The 27,189-nt window shown below is 45.0% G+C and overlaps 1 protein-coding gene across 1 annotated transcript in view; it reads right to left on the bottom strand.

The window, feature by feature from the left end:
* LTN1 (listerin E3 ubiquitin protein ligase 1) overlaps positions 1-27,189 on the bottom strand; it is a 406,396-nt gene that overhangs the window by 350,409 nt on the left and 28,798 nt on the right. Inside the window, exons 3-6 of the mRNA XM_086934025.1 lie at positions 22,969-23,067; positions 12,924-13,154; positions 12,422-12,474; positions 3,832-4,012 (exon numbers count right to left, since the gene is read on the bottom strand). Coding sequence (XP_086790151.1) covers positions 3,832-4,012; positions 12,422-12,474; positions 12,924-13,154; positions 22,969-23,067 — 564 coding nt within the window. The remainder of the gene's footprint in view (positions 1-3,831; positions 4,013-12,421; positions 12,475-12,923; positions 13,155-22,968; positions 23,068-27,189) is intronic.

Raw genomic sequence — 27,189 nt, 5'->3', positions numbered from 1 at the left:
ATATGGCTAGGCCCTCCTCATTAAGCCTCGAGTCTCACCCCTCTAGTATGAAATCAAGGCAGTGTTCCTGAGTTAAAGTATAGCCCATCTCCCCCTTGGAAATACATACACATGGTAGCCGCTCAGGCAAGAGACATTATACCCAACACAATTCACCAAAACCTAGAAAATTCAGTCATCAAGCAAAAGACAACAACATGTTCCCTAAGTAGGCTTACCGGTAGAAGACTGTCAGCAGGTCTGCAAGAGCCAAGACGTCACGGCAGGAAGGATGGGGGACAAATAGCTTCACCGGACCAGTTTAAACACTCCTGGCTGATAAAATGAAAATGCGAGTAGTTGTGCGCCAACACAAAATGTCTCCGTTCGACATTCTAACTAGGCTGCACTCCATGGCGGCCATCTTGTAATAGCAATGTCATCCTATAGCCAACAATTGATGAAAAACTGAGTCTCATAAACACTTTCAGCCTGAGAAAGCACGACTGGAGAGGCAAGTAGAGAGGACCTAGACACTTGTAGCAACATGCCACAGATCAAAGTGTGAAGTCCTCGCACCTCGGGGAATTCAATGACCTGTTCAAGGAGGTCGAGACCTGATTGGAAAGATGTTTTTACTCTTGATGTGATTCTTCTATACGAATTGCAAAGATTGAAGTTCAACAAAACAAACATTCATTCACAAATATCGGACAAGTAAGTTACACATAATACAGTGCTGTGAGAAAGTGAATAACTGAAACAGCAGCAACTGCAACGTGCACTTCACCCCCCCTTGCATTTGTTGGCAGCTCAAACCTTGTAAAAATGCATTGGAGGCAAATATGGGGCAAATTCTGCCACACGAGAAATGTAGCGCGTGAAATGCCTGGTAAATACCGCTCCCCGGGGCACGGGTATTTACTGGATGGGATAAATACGTAAATCTTTTCCCACACCATCTAATCAGATAATTTGTGTTTTATGGGCGAGTTTCACAACTTTAGTTAGGAACTTCTTGAGAGCACTGTGTTTGAATTTGCTTTGAGCAGGGGTGGCAACTGAGCGTAGTCTGCCGTAAGTTCTCAAGACAGTACATTCTGACCTACCACTAAGAATCACCAGGCGCCACTGCTTAAGTACATGAACCGTGAGGTGAATGGGAGAAACTGTGAGGTTGGGATGTACAGGGACTTGGCATGCATGGGTCTTGGTGGTCTTACGGCTGAGAAAGTCGGGTGTCCGTCAGGGAGGATAGTTGGATTTTGGGACAAAAATAAAATCCGCTCAAGGTCCAGGAGTGAGTAAAAACCTTGAAATGAACTACCCTTTTAAGAGCATCTGTGCGGAAATTCTCAGATATGTAATCATTTTACTTAAAGTGCGAGGGAGACTAAAAATGAATAGGGAGTTCAAACAAAGTTCAGAGTTTCCATTCTAGTTGTCCTTTGACACCGTGTAATCACGGAAAGTGTGTAATCACGGAAAGTGTGTTAAAGTTATCTATACATCTGCAAATTGCGTTAATACGAAAAAGTTCATCACATGATGTTAAATCTGATGAAATGATACCAAATATTAAGCAATCAAAGCTATATTTGTGCAGTTGTCAGCTGGCTTTCTTCGAATAAAATCAGAGGTTGGATATGCAGGTCAAAGTGGTTTCCATTCCTTAAGCATGATATCCTCTCAGCAGGGATGCTACAGGTGCAATCAAGAGTGAGTAGGATAGGCCCAAGATGGACAATCGTGGCTAGGCTTACAGTTTTTTGTGCAGATTTATATAGCGCGAACTCGACCAGAAGGTATTGGAGCGCTTTACATAGGCCCCCGTTACATTACACAAGGACGCATATGTTTTTTTTGGGGGGGGGGGGGTTTGGTAGGCACGGGGAGATTAGATGATTTGCCCAGAATCACAGGGTGTGGAGCGGACCCCGAGAATCGAACCTTGGTTTTCCATCTCCAAAGTAAGACCACAACCTCTCCCCTAAGTGAAAAGTTTTCTAGGCTGGTAGTTCAGTGTGCACACCCATGCATGTCCAGACTTCAGACCCCTATAGCTCTTAGACGGTAGCATACAGACCCGTGGACGCCAAGGCTCCTTGCTGTAGTTTGCAAGTAACACCTCCTGCTTGAGAAAGCGGCAGAGAGCAGCACATAGAGGACTCTGGCACATGAGTCTACATGACCTCCAGCAATGTGTGAAAAGATCACACTTCACTGACAGAGACGGGCGCACACTCATTCCCATTTGAAATTCGAACATGTGTGGGACGCGAATGTTCTCATTGAAAACGGGCAAATGTGTTTTCTCAAGTCATACTTGGAATACTCGCATGCGGTGCGGTGCAGCTTCGGGGGCTGGAGAGTGCAGGCAGTACTTTGCAAGGGACGAGCTGGCTGTCCCGTGGCGGCTTGAAGGCAGTGACAATGCGGCTCGATGGGAGAAAGGATAGCACAGTGCGAGGCGGCCCAATCTGATGTAACCTCGTCCTTTTCAGACTGGGGGGCGTGTTTTTTAGGTTTGAGTGACGGATGACGTCACAGATAGAAAGAACCTAAAAAACACACCCCCGAATCCAGGAAAGACGGGGCTTAAAGGGAGTGACGCCGCTCTCCTCCAATGGCTGGCCAGCATTTACGAGGCCAGCCAATGGAGAAGAGGGGCAGGTTCAAGCCCCCTACACTAAGAAACATAACATCTCGGAGCTCTGCCCACTGCTTACGCAGTGCGACGGAGTCCTCGACCTAAAAAAAGGCTATGGGCATTTTCACCACGCCCCGCCATTACCATCTTCTCTGGTAATTACAAGGGAGGTGGCGTGGTAATGCCATACACCTCCCGGTAATTGGTGGACATGACTTCTGCAGCTATTTAAAAGCATAGGAGACATGTCTTATGGCCATTATTTTCACGGATTAGTCCCAAATAAATAGGCAGTTTTCTAAACACAGCAGAAATGGCTGGCAGTAATTGTGTTACATGCCAAGACATTGGCACCATATTTAGGGCTCGATGGTGTTAGGAAACTGTCCCAAACTAATCAGTTCTGGAATATTTTCCAAACAAAACGGTTCCTGTGAGTCCGGAAGACTGATTACGAGGCTTCCCAACATCGTTCTGTCGGACTTGCATGCCGAACGAGAACAAAGGCTCCCATTGACAAAGGGGTTGGTTGGGAAAAACCTTGCACCCTGTGGCGGGCACCCCATGGTGCCTGCCACACTGGGCATGGTTGGGAAGAGGGGTCCATTGGGTAACCCCAAGGGCTTCATACGTACGTCTCAGGATGAAGGGGGCTCCGCAACTGGCCCCCACAGATAGATTTCAGCAGCAGTTTTGTTTTGAGTAAACCGAATCAGAAGGCTGTTCAAATCAAATATCATAATTGCTCGTCCGGTAACTGTGTCCATAGAGCTGTACGAAAAAACACGGGCTGTCCGAATGCCTTTTGGAACCGATTCGGACTGCTCGAACGGTTTCCGGGCATCGTAATCAGTCGTTGGGCAATCTGTATGATTCGGTCGGAAACAAGGGTTCCGAATCGGTTCCTGCAATACCAAATCCCATCCAGAGCCTGTCCTAACGACATCCTAATCGGCCCCTTAATGTGTGCGTTCCTAATTCAGAGCCTCAATTGTAAGAAGCAAGACCAAGAGACAACAACTCAAATTTCAGCAAGCTCATTTTACCACAGCATATTGTGCTGGGAAAACCACTAACAACCTATGGCTTCACTCCTCACTTACAGGCACCCAGACCCAATTTCATAAAACTAGAGTTTAAAAATAGAACCACACTGCTTAAGTTAAATAAAATATTCTTTACAAATCTATCATGATTTCTACCTGAGGACATTTGTGCTTGCTGTATTTCCAGAATTTGTTCTGCGACAAAATTAGTGTCAGTTTCTCCTCCAGAAAGTTTTTCTCTTCTGTTGGCAACATGCACAGCACTTTCTTTAAAGCCAAAATAGATGATGTCACAATCCTGAAATATTTTGCTTCCCTCTCTTCTTCTGGCACGGCTCTAAAAAGCAACCAAAAACAAAATGTCAACAATAATCAGAGCTCTGCTTGAGTATTACCAGGCAATAAACATCAATGAGTTGTCAAGATCTTTAACATATAAGTAAAATGTTCTTATAAGCAGATCAAGTAAAAGCGGCTTTATATGTTCCAGTTTTTGAAATTAACTAAACAATGTTGATAAGAAATTGAGATAATCATGCAAGTTCCTTCATGCTGCATCAATAAGCAGAGAAAATGGTCACGGCAGAGCCCTACCAAGAAAAATAGTATTAAACAGAAGAAATGCGTTACTTACCTGTAACAGCAGTTATCCAGTATTGGTGTCTTTCATAGATTCACATGCATGAATCATTCCCCGTCGTCGAGACGGGAGCCTCCGGTAAATAAAAAAGTAATGTCCATAGACAGACATAGAGAAAAAGGGTCTAAGGGCCTCCGCCTTTCCTTGTCCTTATGTAAAAAGGACCAAACTCTCACAGTCAGCCAATCAGCTCCGACTTCCCTCTAGAACCTTCCTGGGAGGAGCCTCAGTCCCTCAGATTTTCGTACGCACCCAGCTAGGTTGGCGTAATATAGTCCGAGAGGGAAGTGAGTCCTTCCAGGGGAGGCGGGAGGGTTGCATGTGAATCTATGAAAGACACCAATACTGGATAACTGCTGTTACAGGTAAGTAACGCATTTCTTATCCAGTATTAGGGGTGTCTTTCATAGATTCACATGCCTGAATCAGAATAGCTAGCAATCATAGTAGCACATTTGTAAAGTAGAGTTGCTCTGCCGTCATGTTAGATAATGCATATAACATCATACAACAAGGAGACAGCATAGATAGCATATCATCAGAGCAAGAATGTGCATACCTGGAAGGCGGGATGTAGGAAGGCTCACCTTACTGAAAGAGATGGCGAAGCACCGCCTGGCCCACTGCCGCATCCTTCTGGAGTTCGATATCCAGGCAGTAGTGTCTTGAGAAAGTATGCGGTGACTTCCAGGTCGCCGCTCTGCAGATGTCCAGGATCGGCACTCCAGCAAACAGTGCTGCTGACGTGGACATTGCCCTGGTGGAATGAGCAGTAACATGATCATTCAAAGGCCGGCCGGCCTTGTCGTGGCAGAATGAAATCGCAGAGGAGATCCATCTGGAGATGCTTTGCTTCGTGAGAGGCAGGCCCATTCGTGGTCTGCTGTATGCCACGAACAGTTGTGAAGATTTCCTGAGAGCCTTAGTCTTGTCCAGGTAGAACTTTAGGCATCTCATAAGGTCCAAAGAATGCAGCGACCTTTCCGCTGCTGTAGAAGGGTTGGCAAAGAAGGACTTAAGGACTATTGGTTCATTGAGATGAAAGTCCGAAGGTACTTTTGGAATGAACTTAGGGTTTGGTCGCAGTATCACCCTGTCATGTCTGAATTGCATATATGGTTCCTGAATGGACAAGGCTTGCAGCTCGCTCACCCTTCTGGCAGATGTTAGAGCGAGCAAGAGCGCCGTCTTCCATGAGATGTGTTTAATAGATGCCCGATGAATGGGCTCAAACGGGTGACGGATGAGTTGGTTAAGTACCAGATTAAGCTGCCATGTAGGAGGTACTTTCCGAGGCCTCGGAAAGGATCTGTATAGCCCCTTGAGGAATTGCTTGACTAGCCGACTTGACCACAGAGAAGGTCCTGTGACAGTCCTGGTGAACCTCGAGATAGCCGCCAGGTGAACTTTGATGGACGCATGCGCCAGTCCCGACTGAGCCAAATGCAGGAGGTATGGTAATATCTGTTCAGGGGTGATGGTGAGGGGCCGTAGGCCCTGGTCGGAGCACCAAATGCAGAACCTCTTCCATTTGAGAGGGTAGGTTTTGTTCGTACTGTCTGCCCTTGCTTTGGCTAATACATCCCTGCAGTCTTGTGGGATATTCAGGCCACCGAACTCTCTGTGCTCAGGAGCCAGGCTGATAATTTGAGCGATTGGAGGTTCGGGTGCTGCACTTGTCCGTTGGACATCGTCAGGAGGTTCGGGTGTTGTTTCAGGCGAATCGGTGATCTGATGGAGAGTCGAAGTAGATCCGAGAACCAGTGTTGCCTCGGCCAGAACGGGGCAATTAGGATCAGGGTACAGGGTTCCACCTTCATCTTCCTGAGGAGCCGTGGGATCATCGGGAATGGAGGAAAAGCGTATGCAAAGGCGTTGAACCATCCGATAGAAAATGCATTTCCTAGTGAACCTTGTTGGGGATGCCAACTTGCGTAGCTTGGGCATTTGGCGTTCCTCTTGGTGGCAAAGAGGTCGATGTTCGGGACTCCCCATTGCGAGAAGATGTGAGTCAGAGCGCTGTCTGAAAGTTCCCACTCGTGGGAGAGGGATTTTTGCCTGCTCAGGGCGTCCGCGATGGTATTGTCCTTTCCTGGGACATATTCCGCTTTGAGCGGGATCCCTTGCAGTACTAGCCAGTTCCAGATCTTTTGCGATTCGCGTGAGAGAGAGAGAGCGAACGCGTTCCCCCCTGTTTGTTGAGATAGTGCATCGTCGTGGTGTTGTCTGTCCTGACGAGCACCGGGGAGTTCTGGATGCGTGGCAAGAAGGCTTGGAGAGCCAGATACACGGCTCTTAGCTCCAAAAGGTTTATATGGAGCGATTGTTCCTGAGTGTCCCATTTGCCGCTGATCTGAAGGTCCTGGAGAACAGCGCCCCATCCCTCTAGGGAGGCGTCTGTGGTTATCACTAGCGGTGATGCTGGAAGGAGGAACGGTAACCCTACAGTTAGATTCTGGCGACGTTTCCACCATTGCAGAGCTTTGGACATTTTTGGTGTGATCCGAATAATGTCTTCGAAGGAGCCAGTACTTTGAGTCCATTGGCTCGTGAGTGCCTCCTGCAAGGGCCGCATTCTGAGTCTGCAGTGCAGGATGAGGAGTATGCAGGAAGACATCATCCCCAGGAGGGAGGTGTAAGTCCGAACTTTTAGGTGCGTTTTTGCTGCCACAGCCGTGGCCAGGGATAAGATCTTGTCCGTCCTCTCTTTCGAGGGGAAGGCTCTTGTGCACTCTGTGTCCAATGTGGCCCCTAGGAAGGTAATTTTCGTTGCGGGGACCATGCAGGATTTTTTGAGATTGAGCGTCAATCCCAGTCTCTGAAAGAGATTGGTGCAGGCGTTGGAGGATGTGACTGCGTCTCCAGGTGAGGGTGCTTTCACCAGCCAGTCGTCCAGGTAGGGGAAGACTTGGTGGCCCCGTTGACGCAGGAAGGCTGCCACTGGTGCAAGGCATTTCGTGAAAATCCGCGGCGCGGATTTGAGGCCGAATGGCAGGACTTTGAACTGATAGTGACGGCCCGCCACCTCGAATCTCAGGAATTTCCGGTGATTTCTGAGGATGGGGATGTGGTAGTAGGCATCCTGGAGATCTAATGATGTCATGAAATCTCCTTTCTCTAGAATGCCCAGAATTTCTTGAATTGTCACCATCCTGAACGATTGGCTCCGTAGGAAGGTGTTGAGCGCCCGGAGATCCAGGATGGGCCTCCACTTGTTCTCTTTTTGCTGTACAAGAAAGAAGTGGGAGTAAAATCCTTTCCCCTTTGAGGATGCCGGTACCCTTTCGATTGCCCCTTTCTGTAGCATTGTCGAAAGCTCCTTGAGAAGCAGGCGCGGGTGTTTGTGTGTCCGTCTGCGTGGAGGGGTATTGGGAGGGATGGAGGTGAATTCGAGAGAATGGCCGAATCGAATAATTTGAAGAACCCACCGGTCCGTGGTGATGTGCTGCCAATTGGTGAGGAAATGGGTCAGTTTTCCTCCAATTTGAAAGGATGGAGAGGGTGTTTGGACTGGCTGGAGTAGTCGGTCACTAGCGGCCGCCAGCGCCCCTCTTGGTATTTTTACCTCTGTAGCTAGATCTTCCAAACGAAGACTGGCGGCCTTGTTGCTGTTTGTTTTGGTATTGGCCTTTGTGATTGTATGAAAACGAGGACCTTTTCTGATAGGAGCCTCGATAGGAGGACTGACCTCTGGACCTGTTGCCCCGAAAGGACTGGTTTCTGGACTGCAGAGTGCCCAGTGCCCTTGCCGTGTCTGTGTCATTCTTAATGGCCTGCAGTGCCTCGTCGATTTTTTCTCCAAAGAGGTGTTGCCCGTCGAAGGGCATGTCCAAAACCTTCGATTGTACTTCCTGGCGGAATGATGTCGCCCTCAGCCATCCTTGGCGTCGCAGGACTGCAGCCCCCGCAAGTTGACGGAAGCCTGTCATGGCTGCGTCGATAGCACAGTCAATGAGTTCCGCTGCTGAAGATTGACCTTCCACCAGGAGCGCCTTCACCTCACCCTGGACTGCGTCAGGTAGTTCCTTCACGTAAGGGGCTATGTCCTGCCATAGCTGGCGATTGTAACGCCCCAACAAGGTAATGGAGTTGGCCCCCTTGATGGTCATGGCCGATGTGGATGTGAAACGTTTTCCAATCGTGTCAAGTTTCCTGCCCTCCTTGTCCGGGGGAGCGGACAGTGGTGAGGAAGGGTTGCGGGAGTGTTTCTGGGCCGCCTGCGTCACCACCGAGTCTGGTTTGGGGTGACCATTGAGGCAAGCCGCCGCAGTAAGTGGTGCTCTGTATTTCTTGTCTAGGCGTGGAACAACCGCCGGTACAGAAGCAGGTGTCAGCATTAATTTCTTTCCTTGTTCCCACAAAAATTCTATAATTGGAATAGCCTTTGCGGACTTTTGAGTCTGTTCCTTAAAATCGTGCAAGAAACAATCTGTTTCTGTTGATTCCACAGCCATGTGGAATCTCTTCGCTGCTCTCTCCACAAGCTTGTGGAAGCCGGCAATTTCCACAGGCGGGGAGTCCGCTTGACGTGGTTGTGGTGAAGCTGGGGATGATGCTACATATTCATCCTCCTCATCCTGGTCTGAGTGGTCCGAGTGTACCTCCTGGACCTCTCCTTCCTCTAGTTCCTCCTCCTCCTCATCCTCGTCCGAAGAGACCACCACCTGAGGCTGGACGTCATGGTGGGTTTGAGGGTGATGCTGAGTTTGTTTTGGTGCGGACACTGGTACTTGGACTGTAGGTGTCTGATTCCCCTGGTCCTCAGGCGCATGACTCTTAGGCGCTTGACCGCCTCTGTCCGCCTCTGGAAAGCGTTGCTTGTAGTCTTGTACAAGGAATCGTAAGTCATCAACAAGGGTCGCCGGTAAGCATATCATGGGGGTGACTTCCGTGCGGACACTAGTATGGACAGAGTGTTCCTGATAGGTGAAGTCTTCCTGCTCTTCATCAGTGCTTTGGCATTTTATGTGAAGGTCCGAGACCGAAGTAGCGGGATCCAGATGGTCATCCTCTTCAGATTCTTCGCTTTGGAAGATTTCCTGAGGTGGTTGCTTTTCCACCTTGCTCGGAGACGTCGTTTCCGGGGTAATTTGTGGTTTGTTTGGCTTGCCAGACTGCACATCAGAGCCTGTCGTCGTCGAGGGAACCGTCGACGGCGGCAGCATCAGGGTCGATACCTCTACCAGTTTCGATTTTTTCCATGGCTCCGGCAGTGCCCCCTTTGACGACGAGCTCTCCGTCGACGGTGTCGTCGTCGAGTCCTTCGTCGACGGAGTCTTTGGTGTCGTCGTCGAGTCCTTCGTCGACGGAGTCTTCGTCGACGGGGTCATCGACGACGAGCCTTTCGTCGACGGAGTCGTCGACGAGGTCCTCGTCGACGGTGGAGTGGGCGATGGGATCTTGGTCGTCGACGACTGCGGAGTCGTCGTCGACGTCTTCGTCGACGGTGCTTTCGTAGACGACGTCCTCGTCGTCGAGTCTCTCGTCGACACCTTCGTCGCCGACGGTGGGATCCTTTGTAGTGCCTTCGACGACGATGGGCTCGTCGATGACGACGGCGTCGTCGACGGTGTAGTCTTCGTTGTCGACATGGTCTTTGTCGTCGACGACGATTTTAGAAGAATAATAGAAGAAACAGGTCTACCTGAAGATGAGGAGGACGTAGTCGTTGTCGTCGACGCTGAAGGCGACGACGCTGACCTGGTAGACACTGTGGTCGTGACTGAGGTAGTCCTCTGGGCTTGTCTAGAGGACGGAGCAGGCTTCTTAAAGGTTTTATCCTCCTTATCAGACACTGAAGATGTCGCAGATCTCGCCTCTGAAGACTTTTTGTGGGTCTTCGCAGGAGGAGTGTCTGAGGGGCCAGGGGAAGACTCCCTAGGCCTCTTTTTAGAGACAGCTGAGGTCCTGGAAACACTGCTCACAGAGGAGTCCAGATTGTCTCTGTCCTTAAGCCTGTCCAGCCAAATAAGAAGGCGACCTTCTCTATCTCTCACGGTCTTCTTTGGAAAAGACCTACAAATCTTGCATTTGTCTGAGACATGGTCCGGGTAAAGGCAATACAAGCACAGGTCGTGCTGATCATCCACATGGATTCTTTTCTTGCTACAGGAAGAGCAGGGCTTTCTTCTTCGAGTCAGACATGGAAGAAGCAGTGGAAAAAATACACTTACTGTCAAGACAGTGTAGTGCAGTAGTCCTTGAAGAGTTGAGGGTTTAGAGAACACTTTCCAAGAAAGTTTGATGAATTTTGAGTAATACTGAGGAGAGCTCAGGCTGGAGACTCCCTAGCACAACGTGCGGTAGAAAATCTGAGGGACTGAGGCTCCTCCCAGGAAGGTTCTAGAGGGAGGTCGGAGCTGATTGGCTGACTGTGAAAGTTTGGTCCTTTTTACATAAGGACAAGGAAAGGCTACTAAGGGGAGGCCCTTAGACCCTTTTTCTCTATGTATGTCTATGGACATTACTTTTTTATTTACCGGAGGCTCCCGTCTCGACGACGGGGAATGATTCAGGCATGTGAATCTATGAAAGACACCCCTAATACTGGATAAGTGTAAGTGTTTAAGTTCTGAATGGTATAGAGGAAGACTGAGTTCTTCCATCCAGATGTGCCACATATCATTTCAGCGATTTACCCTTTATACCGATTTCAAATAATCTCGAAATAAGTATCTCATGTGAAACCATATCGAACGCAGTCGATAGATCTAATGGTACCGGGGTTACAAAGTTCTCTGTCAACTGTCATCCTCAGACCGTCCAAGTTGGAGGGCAATGTGGTTTCCGTAGCAGGCATGCATGCATACCATGCAGGAATGAAATGAGGCTTTGTATTTGTCCCAGCTCTTTTCAATATGTATCCTTAATACCCTTCATTTTATGATAGAAATCACAGATTATGCCCCGGGGGCTTTGGGTGGGGGTGGGGGAGTACCCAATCCTACTCTACCCAGACTACTGTGTGTTACTTATTAAAACTTCTAAATCACTAAACTTTCGCATTCTTGCTACAAAAATAATATTGAACAGTTAACAAAGATGTTAAACGAAACCAAAACAAATCTATATGTTGGGCAGCACATTAATAAAATAAAAAAAGACAGTGGCAATAGAACTGAAACAAATACACAATGTATTCAGACTCTTTTAAGAACCACTTGCCAAAATCATTGTATAGCACATCGATATAGCAGAAATTGTATTATTGTATACGGTAATGAAATCGGGGGGCTCAGAAATGTTGCCTTGCTAGAGTTGGAAGCTTGATAAATTATGGAGAGTACTCATTTGTTGGGCCAAAGCAATTCCTTGTTTTGCTCTCCAAGTATAACTAAACTGTGCACTTTAGAGAATCTGGGGCCCCGGCAAACACATTAGTTGACAAATGTTGAAAGGGTTTGCATTGTCATCAATTCAGTCCTTCAAGAGAGCGATATTGAAAGCTGGTAAAGCATGGAAACTATGCGAACTCTGCTAAGTGACAGCAAAGGCAAATGGATGGAAACAATGGGAGGAAGCGATGTAAAGGCTCAGATGGCCTCCATGTCAAAGATTTGTTTTCTTGCTAGAAACCCTCAGCCATACATGGTAGGCATAAAGTGCATGGGAGATCGAAGAATATGCATGCCTCTCCTTAAAAGAAATTCACATAAGATGGGGCAATTAAAATGAGATAAATGTGTGTGTAGAAGTCAAACTACAGAGTCATCTACATACTTCATAATTTTATGGCTAAAATACAAAGAAATAAGGAGGAGGAAAGTGCTTCAAACACTGATGAAAACTGTGACATAAGAGAGAAAGGATCTGTTGGTAATTTAGGGCTTCAGATCTACCACGTGAATAGTAGGGGCTAGAGAGGTCAGGTCTTTTTCCTCGACCGAGTTATCTGTGTATGTATTTACTTTTGACTTTGAAATTGCTTTGTTGGGCCAGCATACATGATCTCAGGCTTTGATGGATAGTCCTGAGACTACTGAAGTAGTGGTGCATATATTCCTACAGTAGGCAAACATAAAAGGAGGCCTTGTTGCTTGAATCTTTAAATACAGGATACAGGTAGTCAAATAGACATAATTTGTGTGTGAAAATATGAGAACGTACTGTGGGTCACTTAGCGTGTCTGGCGTTTCTTTGAGAAGATTATCTTGCAGCACCTATAAAACAAAAGAATACACATTTGCAAACTACAACTGGACAAAATGTTGTGATCAAATATCAGAAGCTCCGAAAAAATTGCATTAGGCAGTGAATTGAATACTTTAATATACATATAAAAATGGGGAAAACAACACGAGTTTTAGAGTGTTGCTCTGTGAAAAGCAAAGTGGGGACCCTTTGAAACGTGTACATTTATTGCACCTACAGGACTACCATGTCATTTAAAAGTACATTAACCAAGCTGTGTATAGACACAGACCGCTCCCAGGCAACTAAGGCAGATACTAGGGAATTAACTCCAAGAGAATGGAGTAAACCCAGCACAGCATTAAGAATAAGAAGGCTTCGGCTTGGCCTGTGCCAAACCACTAAGGCCTCCAAGCCTACTAGTTAAGTGACTGAACTAGAGTCAAACATTCAACATAGCAGTTCATCTGATACTTACTGTGAGGATTTCTTCCTTGCAAAAGGCAAGAGCTTCAGGTTGTTTATTGGGTGGGAAGGCAGCTTCAAATGCCACTTTCGCTGCAGATGCTGCAGGCCTGTAGGTATCACACTGAGCAATCAGCCAATAGCCCATTAGACTTTTCAAATGAGGAGCCAAGTCTTTCTTCACTTTCAGAATAAGCTGCTCGAAAGCTTGCTGGGTTGCCTCGCGAACACGTCGGTCATGATCCTGTAAAAAATGTGTTAACATATTGATTATTTAGCAGGTGTTTTGTCCAAAAGTTCAAAATACAAGTAAGAGGCAAGCAACTTTTCAGAGCAAAGTTAATGAGGACTAAACACTAATAGAAAGATATGTAAATATTTGGCTTACACTGCTATTCCGACATGAAAACAGTTTTTCTACAACTGATAAAATTATCATCAGATGTGGCCAGTGTACCACTAATACAGAAGAACATGTTTGACCTATACTTTCCAAGAGAAAATAAAACCTTCTGAACTCGATAGCATGCCAGATGTCCCTTAACCGAATAGAGGTCAATTTGTGTTTAGACCAGTGGTTCTTCACCTATGGTCCGAGGACCCCTGGGTGTCCACAAGGCCTACTTAGAGGTTCCGTGACTATTTTACATAATTCAGAATCAGACATACAAGCACCCATATACAACAACACTAATATCCATAGAATTCAACAAGCATACAAGCACCTATACACGCTGAGGGTAATATACATAAAACTCAGACATACAAGCACCCATATACAGAGACAATAATTTACCTAGAAATTAACAGACATACAAGCCCCCATACACGCAGACACTAATATACATAGAACTCAACAGGCATACAAGTGCCCATATACGTCAACACTAATATATATAGAACTCAAATGGCATACAAGCACCCATATACAATAACACTAATGTACAAATAATTCAACAGACCTACAAGCACCATACACACAGACACTAAAATACATAGAACTCAACAGACATACAAACACCCATACACTTGGACACTAATATGCTTTGAATTCAACAGACACATAAGCCGCCTATAGTCACAGACAATAATATACTAGGCTAGTCCCAGAAAGGCTGCCCTAGTGGGCTCACGTCAGTCGTACTCAAGAGATTCCTTTCCAGCTCTTAATAATCCACAACAAATATGCTACACCAGTTTAGAGGTATATATATGGAAGGGTCCAGTGACCTTCAGGGGATGTAAACAGGAACTTAGACCTTTCCCTGAAAAACCATAAAAAGTGAACCACCCCCTAAATCAACTTGTAGGAGGTCTAATCAACACCAGGTCCCTTTGTAAGAATGCACAACTTATTTTTGAAATGATCTCTGATCTCAATCTGGATTGCCTTTTCGATACCAAAACTTGTCTCAAAGACTGGTAAAATCCAGATATCGTCCATGCATTTCCCCCAAAATATCATATACATAGACAAGACGAGCCTGACCAACAGATTGGAGGTTTCGCTATAATATATTGCAGCACACTTAAACGCTTTACATTTGAAATGACAGGGCTCATAGGGGCGGAAAGGCTTTGTTTCTCCTTTCAAGTTGGAGGCTCTGTTTCCTTCTCTGGAGTCCTGATTTACCGCCCCCCAAGTTAGAGTCTCAACTTTCTAGATACCCTTGGAGACACTCGAAGCACCTTAGTTATTAGATACTCTAATTTTACATTACTTGGAGATTTTAATCTCCACCTAGATTAGCAAACCATCCCTGGAGTCAAAAACTTTCAAGAAACTCTAGACACTCTGGGCCTTGACCAACGTATAGTCAGCCCGACACACTGTGCTGGACACACCCTCAATGGGATCTGCTCAAACTTCACCACGCTAAAAGTTGATTTGTCAATCCTGGTGATGTGGTCTGACCACAAATCTATCCTTTTAGGGGTCCCCAGCTGAACACCCACAAAAATTGTGCGCAGGTGGAACAAAATGTTAGCCAATCCCAACCTTAACATCAAAGCCTCTGCTACTAGGCCCTGCTTGTCAGGAGAGCCCTCACAAGATAATGATTATTTCAACTCCTGAATGGCCTCATATATAGCAACACCTTTGCTATGCCCGCTTCATTGAAAAGGAAGGATACCAAAAGAGGTTCTGCCCCCAGTTCACTCAAAAGTTGAAACTTTCAAGGTCACTACAGACGGTCCAAATGCAGATGGAGTAGAAGCTATGAACTAGACAAGCTAACCCTCTTCAAATCTGCTCTAAAAAGTTACCATCAACAAATTAAAATAGAAAAGAAATCCCACTACACTAATCTAGTTAGGCTGGCAGACTTCAATCAAAAACGATTATTAAAATTGTAAAATCCTTTACACAACCTAACATACTCGAATATGAGATTCCGCAATCATAGATTCACTATAATCAAATTGCGGACTTTTTTTTAACAGAAAATTCAAATCTTACAAGAAGATTTTAAGACAAATGTTTCCCCGGTCACAGGAGTTCATGACTTCTGTGATAGACCTGCCCTCACATCTTTTCATGAAATCAGTATGGAACAGTCACTCTCCTGCAAGTCAGATTCTCCTTTTGATCAATGCCCTCCAGAGGTACTGTAAGCCAATATTGACACCATAACATAATAAACACTTAACTCACACAAGCATTAGTACCTTCTAGTTGGAAAATCGCGGCAGTTAAATCGATTAAAAAACAACTATCTGATCCTACGACCCTCTCCAATCTCCGTCGTATCTCCCTCCAACCTTGCATCAGCAAGATTACTGAAAAACTAGTAAACACCAAACTGACCTCTTTTTTTAGAAGAGGACAATATTTTGCACTCAAGTCAATCAGTCTTTAGGCCTATGCACTCCACGGAATCGGTTTATTATACACCAGTGAAACTCTTACATTTGCCTTAGACAAGGGAAAAACTCTGTGATCCTACTCGATCTATCAACTGCATTTGATACGGTCTCCTATGACATGCTGGGAGGCCGTCTCCAAACATATGGCATCTCCCATATAGCCCTAGCTTGGCTGAAACAGTTCTTATCCAATTGAAGACAAACAGTCACTCTCACCCATATTCAATCCAGGGAGAAATCCTTACCCTGAGGGATGCCGCAGGGCTCTGCACTAAGCCCAACATTTTTTAACATCTACATGGCTCCCCTAGTAAATCTGATATCATTGTTCAATATTGAAACCATCTCCTATGCAATGATACTCAGTTCATTTTAATACTAGATAAAAACTCCACAAGTGCAGAAGAGAATCTCAAACTCTGACTCACTGCTGTGTTTTACTGGATGCAATCCAACCATCTGAAGTGTAACACCCAAAAAACGAGATCACGCTGCTTGGAAAAGCCAACACCTTCTTGCCCAGCCTGTGGTGGGCTAATGACATAACCCCTCCACCCAATACAGTGGATGTAGTGAGGAATTTGGGGATACAATTTGATACTTCTCTATCCTTCCGTCAACAAGCACTCTCCGTGGCCGGCACATGCTTCCACTTGATTAAGTCTCCTAGAAAGTTCTTTGAACTACTGCAATGCATTGCGAGAAAGGCAGTTGCAGTGGCCCTGGTCACGTCTAGATTAGACTACTTTAACAGCCTATATGCAGGGACCATCAAGTCTGTTCTGAAGAAACTACAAATAGTTGAACATGCGGCTGCCCGTCTAGTACTAAAACTACCTCGAGGCTCTTCAGCTTCCGCTGCCCTAAAATCCCTACAATGGCTCCCCATATATAAAATAATTCTCTTCAAGATCTTGGTAATCACCTATAGAGCCTTCAGACTATCAGGACCTAAGTATCTTAGGACAAGGTTCAAACGATATGTGATGTAACGACATCTCAGATCCTCATCAGCCAACCTCTTAACACCTCCCAGATTCAATTACAGCACTAAAGGTGGCAAATCAGTGGGAGTCCTAGGGACTAAAGCCTGGAATCTACTACCTATCCATCTCCAGTACTCTCAGAACCAATTTTTAGGAAATACTTGAAAACTTGTACTTTTCAGAGCCCCAGGCGCCCTAGTGCTCTCACTCATCTCACATGACAGATCTTCTACTGCAATGCTTTGTTTTGTCCCACCATAGAGCCATGATGCTCTTCGGAGTGATAGCTGCGCTTTACAAATTCTATTATACATACATACATTTACATACATACATACATACATACATACATACATACATAGAATTCAACATACATACAAGCACTCATACACACCAACACTAATATACATAGAACTCAACAGGCATAGAGGCACCCATGCACCTCAACATTATTATACATATAAGCAGCAGACATATAAACACCTATACACATCAACACTAACATGGCTTAACCCCTTAAGTGCTGCCTCGGTGCATTGGCCGACGGCAGCACTACCTCCCCAGAGCTGCGCACGACCATTGAACGTCCATTCAGCACTAGTTCTAATGGACAGCGCAGCACTGGGGAGGAATGTTTAATAGCAGCTATGGGGTTAATCGTTACAGGCTTGTGTCCCTGAGCTTGTGTCCCTCATGAGTTGCGGGTGAGTGCGGCGCTTTTCCCTGTCTTCCGCCCTCCCGTCCCCATCCAGAGCCATCTCCTGGGCGCCCGAGTCGACGTCCCTGATAAAGCAGCAAGTTACAGCTGAGACGCTGCTACCTTTTTGTGTTCCCGAGTGCCTTTTTCGCAATGACCTGAGCGAGAGTTAGCGATTTTCTGGTCCTCTGTCCCACCGATCCCGTGGCTACCTCCTACATCCAGTTCGGCTCCCTGAGGTGGGTTCCATCATGGGTTTTGATTTTTTTTTTCTAATTATCTGCTGTCCTTCAATTTTGTGCTGGAGAGTCCGAGACCCGGGTCACTTGTCTTGTCGGCAACGACCGGTCTCTACGATTGTTATGGGCTGCTGGTCTACGTCTTGGTGTTGCCAATCTGATCTAGTGCTTCAAATCAACCCCCCCCCTCTTTGGGAGCAGGAGCAAATGTGGTGGGCTCTTTGAAACTCCAGGAGATGAAGATAGAGGAATCATGGAATCAATTCTCTGCCACCTCTGGGAAGCCATAAAACCAAAAATTGTTACACCGCAGTCTGTCTTTTAGGTCAGTAAACTTGTGTTGTAGGAATTTGATATCTATGCCCCAGTCAGGAAGAAAATCATAATGCGATTCCACAGTCAGGTCTCTCTTCAACTTTATCCAGTTGAGTCTGCAAAGTGGAGACCTCTTGCCTTAACGATTTAATCTCTGTTGTTAAGCGAGTCATTTTTAAATCCACAGCGGACTGTTTATTTTTTGTCTGTAATTTCCTTCATGAGAGCATCTATTTCGGGGTCCGTTCAGGAGATAGTTTGTCACATGACCCGATCTAGGATGGCTGATTACTTCTCAGAATATCGGTTGATGAACCACTGGTTTACAGGATATCATATTGTGAGAAGTTGAGTTGTTCGTTGAGGCGTGTCAAATCCTACTCTAGCAACAGGAACAATCCTCATTATGGTGAACCACAAAAAGTCACCAAACTAGCCTGTGCTTAATCCTCGAATAGCTTAACACAAAAGTAATCAGGCATAACTTAGAGGCAAAGTGTATAAAGTGAAAACACAACACAAGCAAAATCCCACACCGATTTATAAAAATAGATTACATTTAATGGATAAATTAAATAACTAGATCTAATCAGTAGAACTGGAGATACTGTACTTTAAAAGCTTAGAAAACAGTAGCACTAAAAGGCGAAAAGAACCAACTGAGGCTGTCTTGTCGCGCTGGCCAGGGAAAAAGTCACCAGTTCAGTCCGACCGCTATTGAGTGCTTACCGGGCACATGACCAAGTTTGGCCCGCTGAGGATTGGATTTTATATCCTGCATTCGTGGTCCACACAGTGTTGCTTTGCAAAGCTTCATGTCCGGCGTTGGTTTCGATGATGCTTGCTGCTGTGCAGCGAGGCTTCGCTGTGTTTTGCATCACTCAGCATTGGTTCTGACGAAGCTTGTAGCTATGCAGTGGAGTCACTCAGCCTGGGATAACCAGAGCAGGTCCAGTCTTCCTTCTCAGCGAGAGGGACAAGCTTCAGGCAGCAGAGTAGTCCTTCTTCTGTAGTATCTACAGGTTCAGGAGTGTACTGAAGAGTGGGTCTGAGGGTCCGGTTTTAATACCCAGTGCCAGCTTTGAAGTGAAAGTAACTTCCAGTATTTGGCCCCCACCAAAAAGGCCAGTGTGAGGTTCTTTGTTGAGACAGTTCTTGGAATTGCAAGTGTGGTTGTGCAGAGCTCCGCCTCTCCCATCCTGCCAATACCTAGTCCCTGTTACTGTCAGGGAGAATTATACAAAGGCCAACTGCCAACTACACCTAGTCATGCCACCCAGGAAACAGGCTACATACACCAAATGGTTAGGATAAGAAAGTGAAAAAAATGCCAACTTCCTAAAAGTAGCATTTTCAGAATTGTGATTAAAATTCCGACTTTACCATGAAAGAGGGTCTTAAATTAAAATTCCACAGACACTAAACATGACATTTCTACCTGTACCCAAATAAACCTCATCACTTATTAAACATAATAAGGTAAGCAAATGTTATACTATGGGAGAGTTAGGCCTCACAGTAGTGAAAAACGAATTTGTGAGTTTTTCCAATAACTAGGACATGTAAAACTTAAAAGTAAATGCCCAACTTTTTAAATAGACTTTACTCTGCCCTACAAGAGGGTAAGGGGAAATTCACTGAAGTGGGATGGTATGTGCTGGTTGTACACTGAAGGAGAATCCACTCACAAAAGCAGTATTGCTAAAGGGGGAGATTCTAAATATTCTTGTGGTAATGATCTCATAACACCGTGATTCGCCGGGTATGGGATGGAAGCTCAGAGTAAAGCAGCTGTTAGCATGCAGCTTTTGCTTCTAGAAACTACGAGGTACAGTAAGCCTCGCAGATCCCCATGCTGTAATAAGTGCATACACGGTGGTTGTGTTCAACTCACAGCTCCTGAACCCAGAGATGAATACAGTGCTGTACATATTCCTGCCCCAACCGAGCCTTGGTAACTGAAGCCACATTGTTCCGTAAGAGCCCTTAGTGTATGAGGGTGGCACACCATATAAGAGTAGAAGGCAGCATAATGACGTCTCCACCCCCTGTTACAGTGCGGAAAGGAGAACACCTGCCATTATGGTCCTATTCCGTAAGGCAGTCTCTCAGAAAGAAAGCCTTAATATAAGTGATCCCATCGGGTCACTGTTGTTCAATTGTGAAGTTCTGGTTGTCGTTTACAAGCCAGCACACCCCCAGCCACTGGAAGGCGAAATGTACCCTGTTGGTATTGCCCTGAATCAGCAGCCAAGAAGTAAGCAGTAGTTCAGCCGGTGGACAGCTCCATCCCAGGGTCGGCGCGAGGGATACTTGATAAGGCATTACAGGAGGCTGTTAAGTGATCTTTCCAGCGTTCCTCCTCTCGGATTGGTCAGGAGTGTGTTAACGATACCAGCACCTTATATCAAGAGTCTACAAATTATGATAGCAAGGGGTGGGGTGGTAGTGCAAAGTTTTATGGGAACATGCTCCGCCCTATGGGTTACCAGACAGGCTATTTACCCATTATATGTTATATGCTGCATCAAGTTGGGGAGGGGGGGCGGGGGGGGGGGGGGTTGGTGTGGATGCTGTAAAAAAAAATAATTCCTAGCCTAACCCACCTCCACAAGACTCACCTCGCTATTTGTGGCAGACTTGCCAACTCAAACAAAATACTCATCAAATTGGGGCAGGGCATTGGACAGGGTGGGCTCTCGAAGTACTTTCAAGGAACTTTTGTCTCAGACCCACCCCCAACCCTACTCCTCAAAAGAAAAAAACTTTGCTGAGGCTGGTGCCGATGTCCTTAATGAACATGATCAGATCAAAGCCTAGGAAAATGCACTGAAAATCCACTGTTTACAGTGGTTTTCAGCTTGTTTCTTCTGCCACCAAGTGTCATCGACTCCTCACCTTGTGACCGTGTGAAGGGAGCTAATATTGTGTGTTACAACGTGTGAGTTAACAGATCTAAGATGGAATCAGGCAGATACCCCATAGTATGAAGCTCTCCCAAGCCTTGTTCAAATTCTACAGGCTCAGAAGTATTCAATGGCCGGTACAGGGGTGCTCCTGCCTAGGGTAACACTGCTGGAGAGCAAACGCAGGCGCAGCTGAGCAAGGACACAGTCCAGTGGGCTGTCGGAGGCAAGAGGTGAAAGACACACCTCCATCTGGGCCTTACCAGGATGGCGGCTGCTGCCAATAATGTAAATGCAGCCGCCAAACATCTGAGTCAACTCCCTAGCAGAGTAACACAGCTCTTCCTCACATTTAGGTGGTGAGGGCAACATCCATTGTCCATATAGTGAAAAAAGCAAGCCCTAAGGAAGCTGCAGCAGAGCAAGGGCTAGTAGCACTGTTGTGGAGCATCAGCAGCTCGTAGCTCCGCCACAGATATACTGAACTTAACAGCTCATCAATAGTACCTTGAAAACGAAAAGCAGCTCTGTGCTAACAAAAAGTTACCACCATAGAAAATGTGATGAGAAAGTGAGCATGCAGCTACTTAAGCCAGTCTGAAACATTTGACCTTCAACACAAAAAAAAAAACACAAAACAAAATGAACAGATAAGTATTAGAAGGGGGCAAGATATGGACAGCCAAGCTAAGACATGAGATGGACTATAGGAAATTAGGAAGTCAAGATCCGAGGAGCATAAAAGCACAAAGTTGCTCCAAACTGTCCATAGGGTCATGTATCCACCACACAGCTACCACTTGCGATCCAAGATCTTTCTAAAGTGTCACATTTACAAAGGTCCTGTATCTGAATCATCCGAAGAAGATCATCTGGTTATTCGCACAACTTCAGTAGCACTGTCCAGACCATGTGGACAGCAAGAAAACGAAATTCCATATGGTACAAAAGCAAAGCTTACTGCAGTGGAGGTATGAAATTGCAAGCCATTACACATCAGTTATTTCTATATAGATTCAATAGCCCTTGCAAAACTTACAATAGTATTATCATTAACAATCTTCAGTTTAAGGAATCTTTAAACAATCATGCCAGTAGCTCCAAAGATCCAGGCAGTTAATGCTTATACATTCAGCAGTTAAACACCACTACACTCAACCTCCGTCAAGAAGTAGGATGCCATGACATGCATGCTCCTATTCCAACAAGGTAAAAAAGACCACAGAATGAAAAAATGTAATTCTCTTATAAGAACTGTTTAAACTGGCGAATCACAACTGGCTACTATTATCATATGTACTGTAGCTTACCAAAACGATTAATGATAATTTCACCAGAATGGACTCTCATGATGAGAAACAAGAATTGAGACTACAGAACCTAGAGAAATCATGCCACATTCTAACAATAACAGCCCAGGCAATTTCCTATCCCTTGAAAAACAGTCCTTTACAACAGAGTGCCAGGGTATTCTCACTCAAATACACATTGGGCTACCTTCTAATACACAGTTAAGCTTGATGACTCAATAAAACCCCTGTAAAGTCTCTATAAAACTTTGTACAATAATTGAAAGGCAGCTTTTCACAATTATCTCCTTCTGAATTGAACCTCCTAGTATAAATCTTTGCAGCTGTGAAATAAAAGAGGCATACATTTACATCAAATACCGATGCTATTCAATTTTGTGCATGTAATCAGCATAGCAAACCTGCACTTAGAAAGTGTCAGCAAGCTGATTCACCTCTTGGTATGGCAAGAAACTAGTCCTAGATTTTATTGGGAGGTAGCAATGAGTCTGATTTGCTTAAAAAAAGGTCAACCAATTTATGTGGCTCTCCAGCTTTTTAATATAGTGAACCTTCATCAAGAACATTTCAGCTTTATTCTCTCGTATACAGGATTTTACTGCTGAGTGTGCTTCTGCTGGCTCAATACACGCATTGACATGTTGTGGAAGTCAAGGTGACACTTTCAGTCATTATAATAAAATGATTTCATATAAAATACATTATACACTTTTGATTGACAGAAAATGGATACTTACAAGCGAGATTTTGCAGTAATTTCTTGGCCAATAAGGAAGAACACCTTTAACAACATCCTTGTCTCTTTCCTTACACATAGCACCAAACTCCTGTATAGCCTACAAAACACATTAATGCAGAATTAAATATATCAGACCCAAATATAATAATACATTGTGTTACAATTAATTCTGCCAAAAAACCTTTGGATTTTCATTCCAGATGTACCTAATGGTTTCATTTAAGTTACTATAAGTACCTGCACTCTGAAATGTGTACCTCCATCAGGAAAAAAACCAGCATGGATGCACCACTGTTTTCCTAATGACGATTTCCGTTTTCGATGTGTTTGGGTTAAAATATTTTAACGAAAAGAAATTAAGTATTGTATACGTATATGCTAACAGGGCAGATGTGCACTATGTCAGTAGAATACACAACCATGTGAAAAAGAAAGAACACCTTCTGCAGATTGTATGGTATAACCTATCAAGACCTATCTGACCTTCATTTACTCCTCACAAAGTACTAACAGTAGATACATCTGACCTCATGTGACAAATACCACACATATATTTTACTTTATCGTAGCAAAGAAAAATAGAGCCGATATGCAGAAGCAGTGCGGTGAAGAGGAATAGAACTTTTACTGCCTCATATCAGTTAAAAAAAAAGTAAATAGCAGATGGTGGGTATGATGGCCATGCTTTGTTGAGCCCCAAGGCTGACTCCACTTGCCCTTCGAACAGTGCCGGTTTCAAGATCTCAGGATTCATAAGCGAGAGCATGAGCAAGATATCTGCAGGCACCAGGGGAGTCTTGAAATGAAAAAAGACGGGAACACCATCGTGGGCACAAGGTAGGTGAGGACCTGAATAGAGCCCTGGCTTTGCTGCCAAGAACTTGAGGTGGAATGTGCTTTTGTGGCAAAGTGTGGAAAAGGCCAACTTAACCGGGACTAGCCCAACTGAAAGGTGGATTATCACGGTGCGAGTTCCATAACTGAGATGCATTCAGGTCAGAGAGACGTATTGGAAGCATTAGAGAACATTAACAAACATGCATTGGCATAGCCACTGGGTCTCGCCTTTTGGACCTTATAAGTGTTTAGCCATGCAACAGTTGATGTTGTTGCATCAAGGACATTGTGCTGGATAACCAAACACTTATAAGGACCCAAAGGCGAGACCTATTGGCTATGCCAATGTTTGTTTGTAATGTTTTTATTGCAAGCATATGGTGCTACGTGTAGGCAGTGGCATGCTTTCTTTATTTTTTATTCTATTTATTTTATGCTTGAAGTAAAAAAATGTTTTAAAAAGTTGACCATCGATCCAGCGTGTCATACTGACCTATTGGCTTTGCCATTGTTCTTTTGAGATTGTGCTATTATGTTAAGCAGTGATTTATCGAAAACCCATTTTGCGATGATCCCTTAAAGGTATAAAATGACACCAAATCTTTTAACCTCCATCCCCCACCCACCCCTGGAGCCGGGCCGGCTGCAACGTCCTTACGACGAGCCTAACACAATTGCGTTTTCCTGCTCCAGTAACTGGTGGCCACTCAGCTGGGGTGGATATTTCGGTCAGAATGGGCTGTGCCCGCCACCCACCCACCATGCACAAGCGTTATGAGTTGCACTCGTTCTGCCTCTCACAACCGCTGGCGCCAGAACTCACTAATGTCACAGAAAAAGGGCTAACAGGAGGGGAAAGAAATGCTGACAAGAGCAGCTCTGGGTGGGAGGTTTGTTTTTACCGATTCATTTACCAGAAAAAAAAAAGTTCCCATGGGCCCAGCCATCCCAAAAACAGGTACGTGACATTCCCACACAGTGAATCAGGGGCTGAGACAGGATTACAGTTTAAACACGTTAGTTCCAACCAGGAGACAGCAAAGAAGCCCCTTAAGTCCCCCTTTGTTCCCAAAACACTTATCAAAAGCACCCCCTGCCCCCACCCAAACCCACTGAACCGCCGCCCCCACAAAGCACTTTTTCCAATCATACGTTCTCGTCCTTTTCACTGATCCCTCCCCTGTGAATGACGTTCGAGCAGCAGCTTGGTATATGTAAGACAGTGGTCCCTGGGGTAAAACAGTAGTCCCTGGGGTTTAATGTAGAGAATTCTCTAATACGGTTACTGCTGCAAAGGATGATAAAATAAACCACACGAGTACACAACAAAAAAACTAAAGTCGCTTCATAGCGTAGCAAGAATATGGTTTTATTGATCGGAGGACCACGAACAGATATCTGAAAAAACTGCAGAAAATGCTCAGAAGAGCCAGCTGACATGTTTAGCAGCACCTAACCGGCAAAACCTGAGCATTGATGATAAGTTAAGAGCTGGGTTTTAGAAAATTATTTTGATTAGGCTGTTTGTTTTGATTGTTTAATAGAACCATGAAGCAGTACTTACAATGTACCGTCCTAAAAACTATTTTTTTTTTAGGTTTTTTTACAAGACACTTGTTCATTGACATGCTCAATACAAGTGGCAAATTCTAGAGGGGCCTAGCGTTACCTAGGCTAGAATGTGGTTAAGTGGAACCAACTGAACAACCATGGGAAGAGAAATACAATATTGGTAGCCTCATGAAAATGTACAGTGGCTTGTGATCAAGCAGGCAGCACACTGATCTCTGACAGAAGAAACACATTTAGAGAAAGGATGGTTAACAAATATCTATGTAACTGAGAGTAGAACAGATTGCAGGCTTTGAGGGGTGTGCCAATTTTATGCTAACATTTTGTGAGAGTAAATAAATTGCGGTCATAGCAGATCATAGACAAAGGAACACTATACTAAAGGAGCTAATGTAATGGCAGGCTTAAACTAAAGGTGCCAACCCCTACTCATTAATGTGCACCAAACAAACAGGCAACCATTTTTCTTTTAAATCTGAACAATCTCAGTTTTGCATAGAGAACAGAGTATGAAATAGGGAGGACCCTTTATCACAATCATTGAACTGAATGTAGAGAGGAGTGAAAAATAAGACGCTGGACAGCTTCACAGAATTAAATGACAAAAGGAGTGAACTTCAAAAATCAGTATCGAGTGGATCTGATCTCATATCTCACAGCCCAAACAAAAGGCATGCAGCAGAAGGACAGAAACTCTATACTTCAAGTTTCAAAGGCAACACATATGAGACAAGCAACCAGAAATGTGTTTATATCCAGTAAAACAATTCACAATAGCTGTGAGACACCATGTGTTCCTTCACTCCTTCGTCCCCCCAATTTCATATCATTAAACTGAGAACATGGAACATTGTAAGCTTTAGAAAACTTGGGATGAAAACCGAGTATGCCTAATAAAAGAAAAGTGCCAATAAGTTGACAAGTGTGTGTAGTGCTAGAGGCACTCTTGTGGTTTGAGACGCTGTGATGACATTAGACTACCATTATTTTAACTGACTTTAGTATGTCATTTCATCCTAGCCTGGATGTACGACGGGCCTGCATATGCCTGTTTCTCTTCTTTCTTGTAATCTTGCTGTATTTCAGTGAGAGCTGTCACAGAGTAGAATAGCCTTGCCAAGAGCAGAGGTTGTGGGATGTGCATTTGAAAGCATTAAAGGGAGAGAGAGATGTGGAACATACTCTTTGGTTTCGAAGTGCAGGGTTGTGGGCAGTGATGCACACATGTGCTCGGTGTTGTACATTAATAAGAATTATGAAGTGCTTACTATTGGCTTTGACATGGCCTCATGTCATCCTTTTACCTGACTTTGCCTTGCTTCAGTTTTTCTGCGTGCACAGCAGCGCTTGCAAGTTGTTTGTGTTATGAGAATTAATAAGTGCTTACTATTGGCTTTGACATGGCCTCATGTCATCTTGTTTTCTGACTTTGCCTTGCTTCAGCTTTTCTGCATGCACAGCAGTGCTTACAAGTTGCTTGGGTTATTCACGTTAAAGGTCTTTCAGTTTTTGTGAGGGATTGTTTATGTATTCTGAAAGGCTTTTGTAAGCTTCGTCAAGATGGAGGCTGGAAAATGCAAGTTTTGAAGAAGGGGACGTGAGATCTCCCTCCTGCCATGGGAATGCTTGCTTGGAACCTGGCCAGTCGTGGTAAGATTCCTCTGGCCCAGGGGGAGGCCTTTCTCAAACCTTCGAGTGTGTTTAAAGCTGAGGGTTGTGGACTTGGAAACCGGGAGTTTGGAATCCGAGCAAGGACGGACGCGTCTATCTCCGAGTGTGAACCCTGGTTGCTGAGGCTCTCACTCACGAC

This window comes from Lissotriton vulgaris, chromosome 8, assembly GCF_964263255.1.
Source record: "Lissotriton vulgaris chromosome 8, aLisVul1.2, whole genome shotgun sequence".
Taxonomy (NCBI): Eukaryota; Metazoa; Chordata; class Amphibia; order Caudata; family Salamandridae; genus Lissotriton; species Lissotriton vulgaris.
The sequence above is the reverse complement of the archived record's forward strand: the minus strand, read 5'-3'. Positions and strand labels throughout refer to the sequence as shown.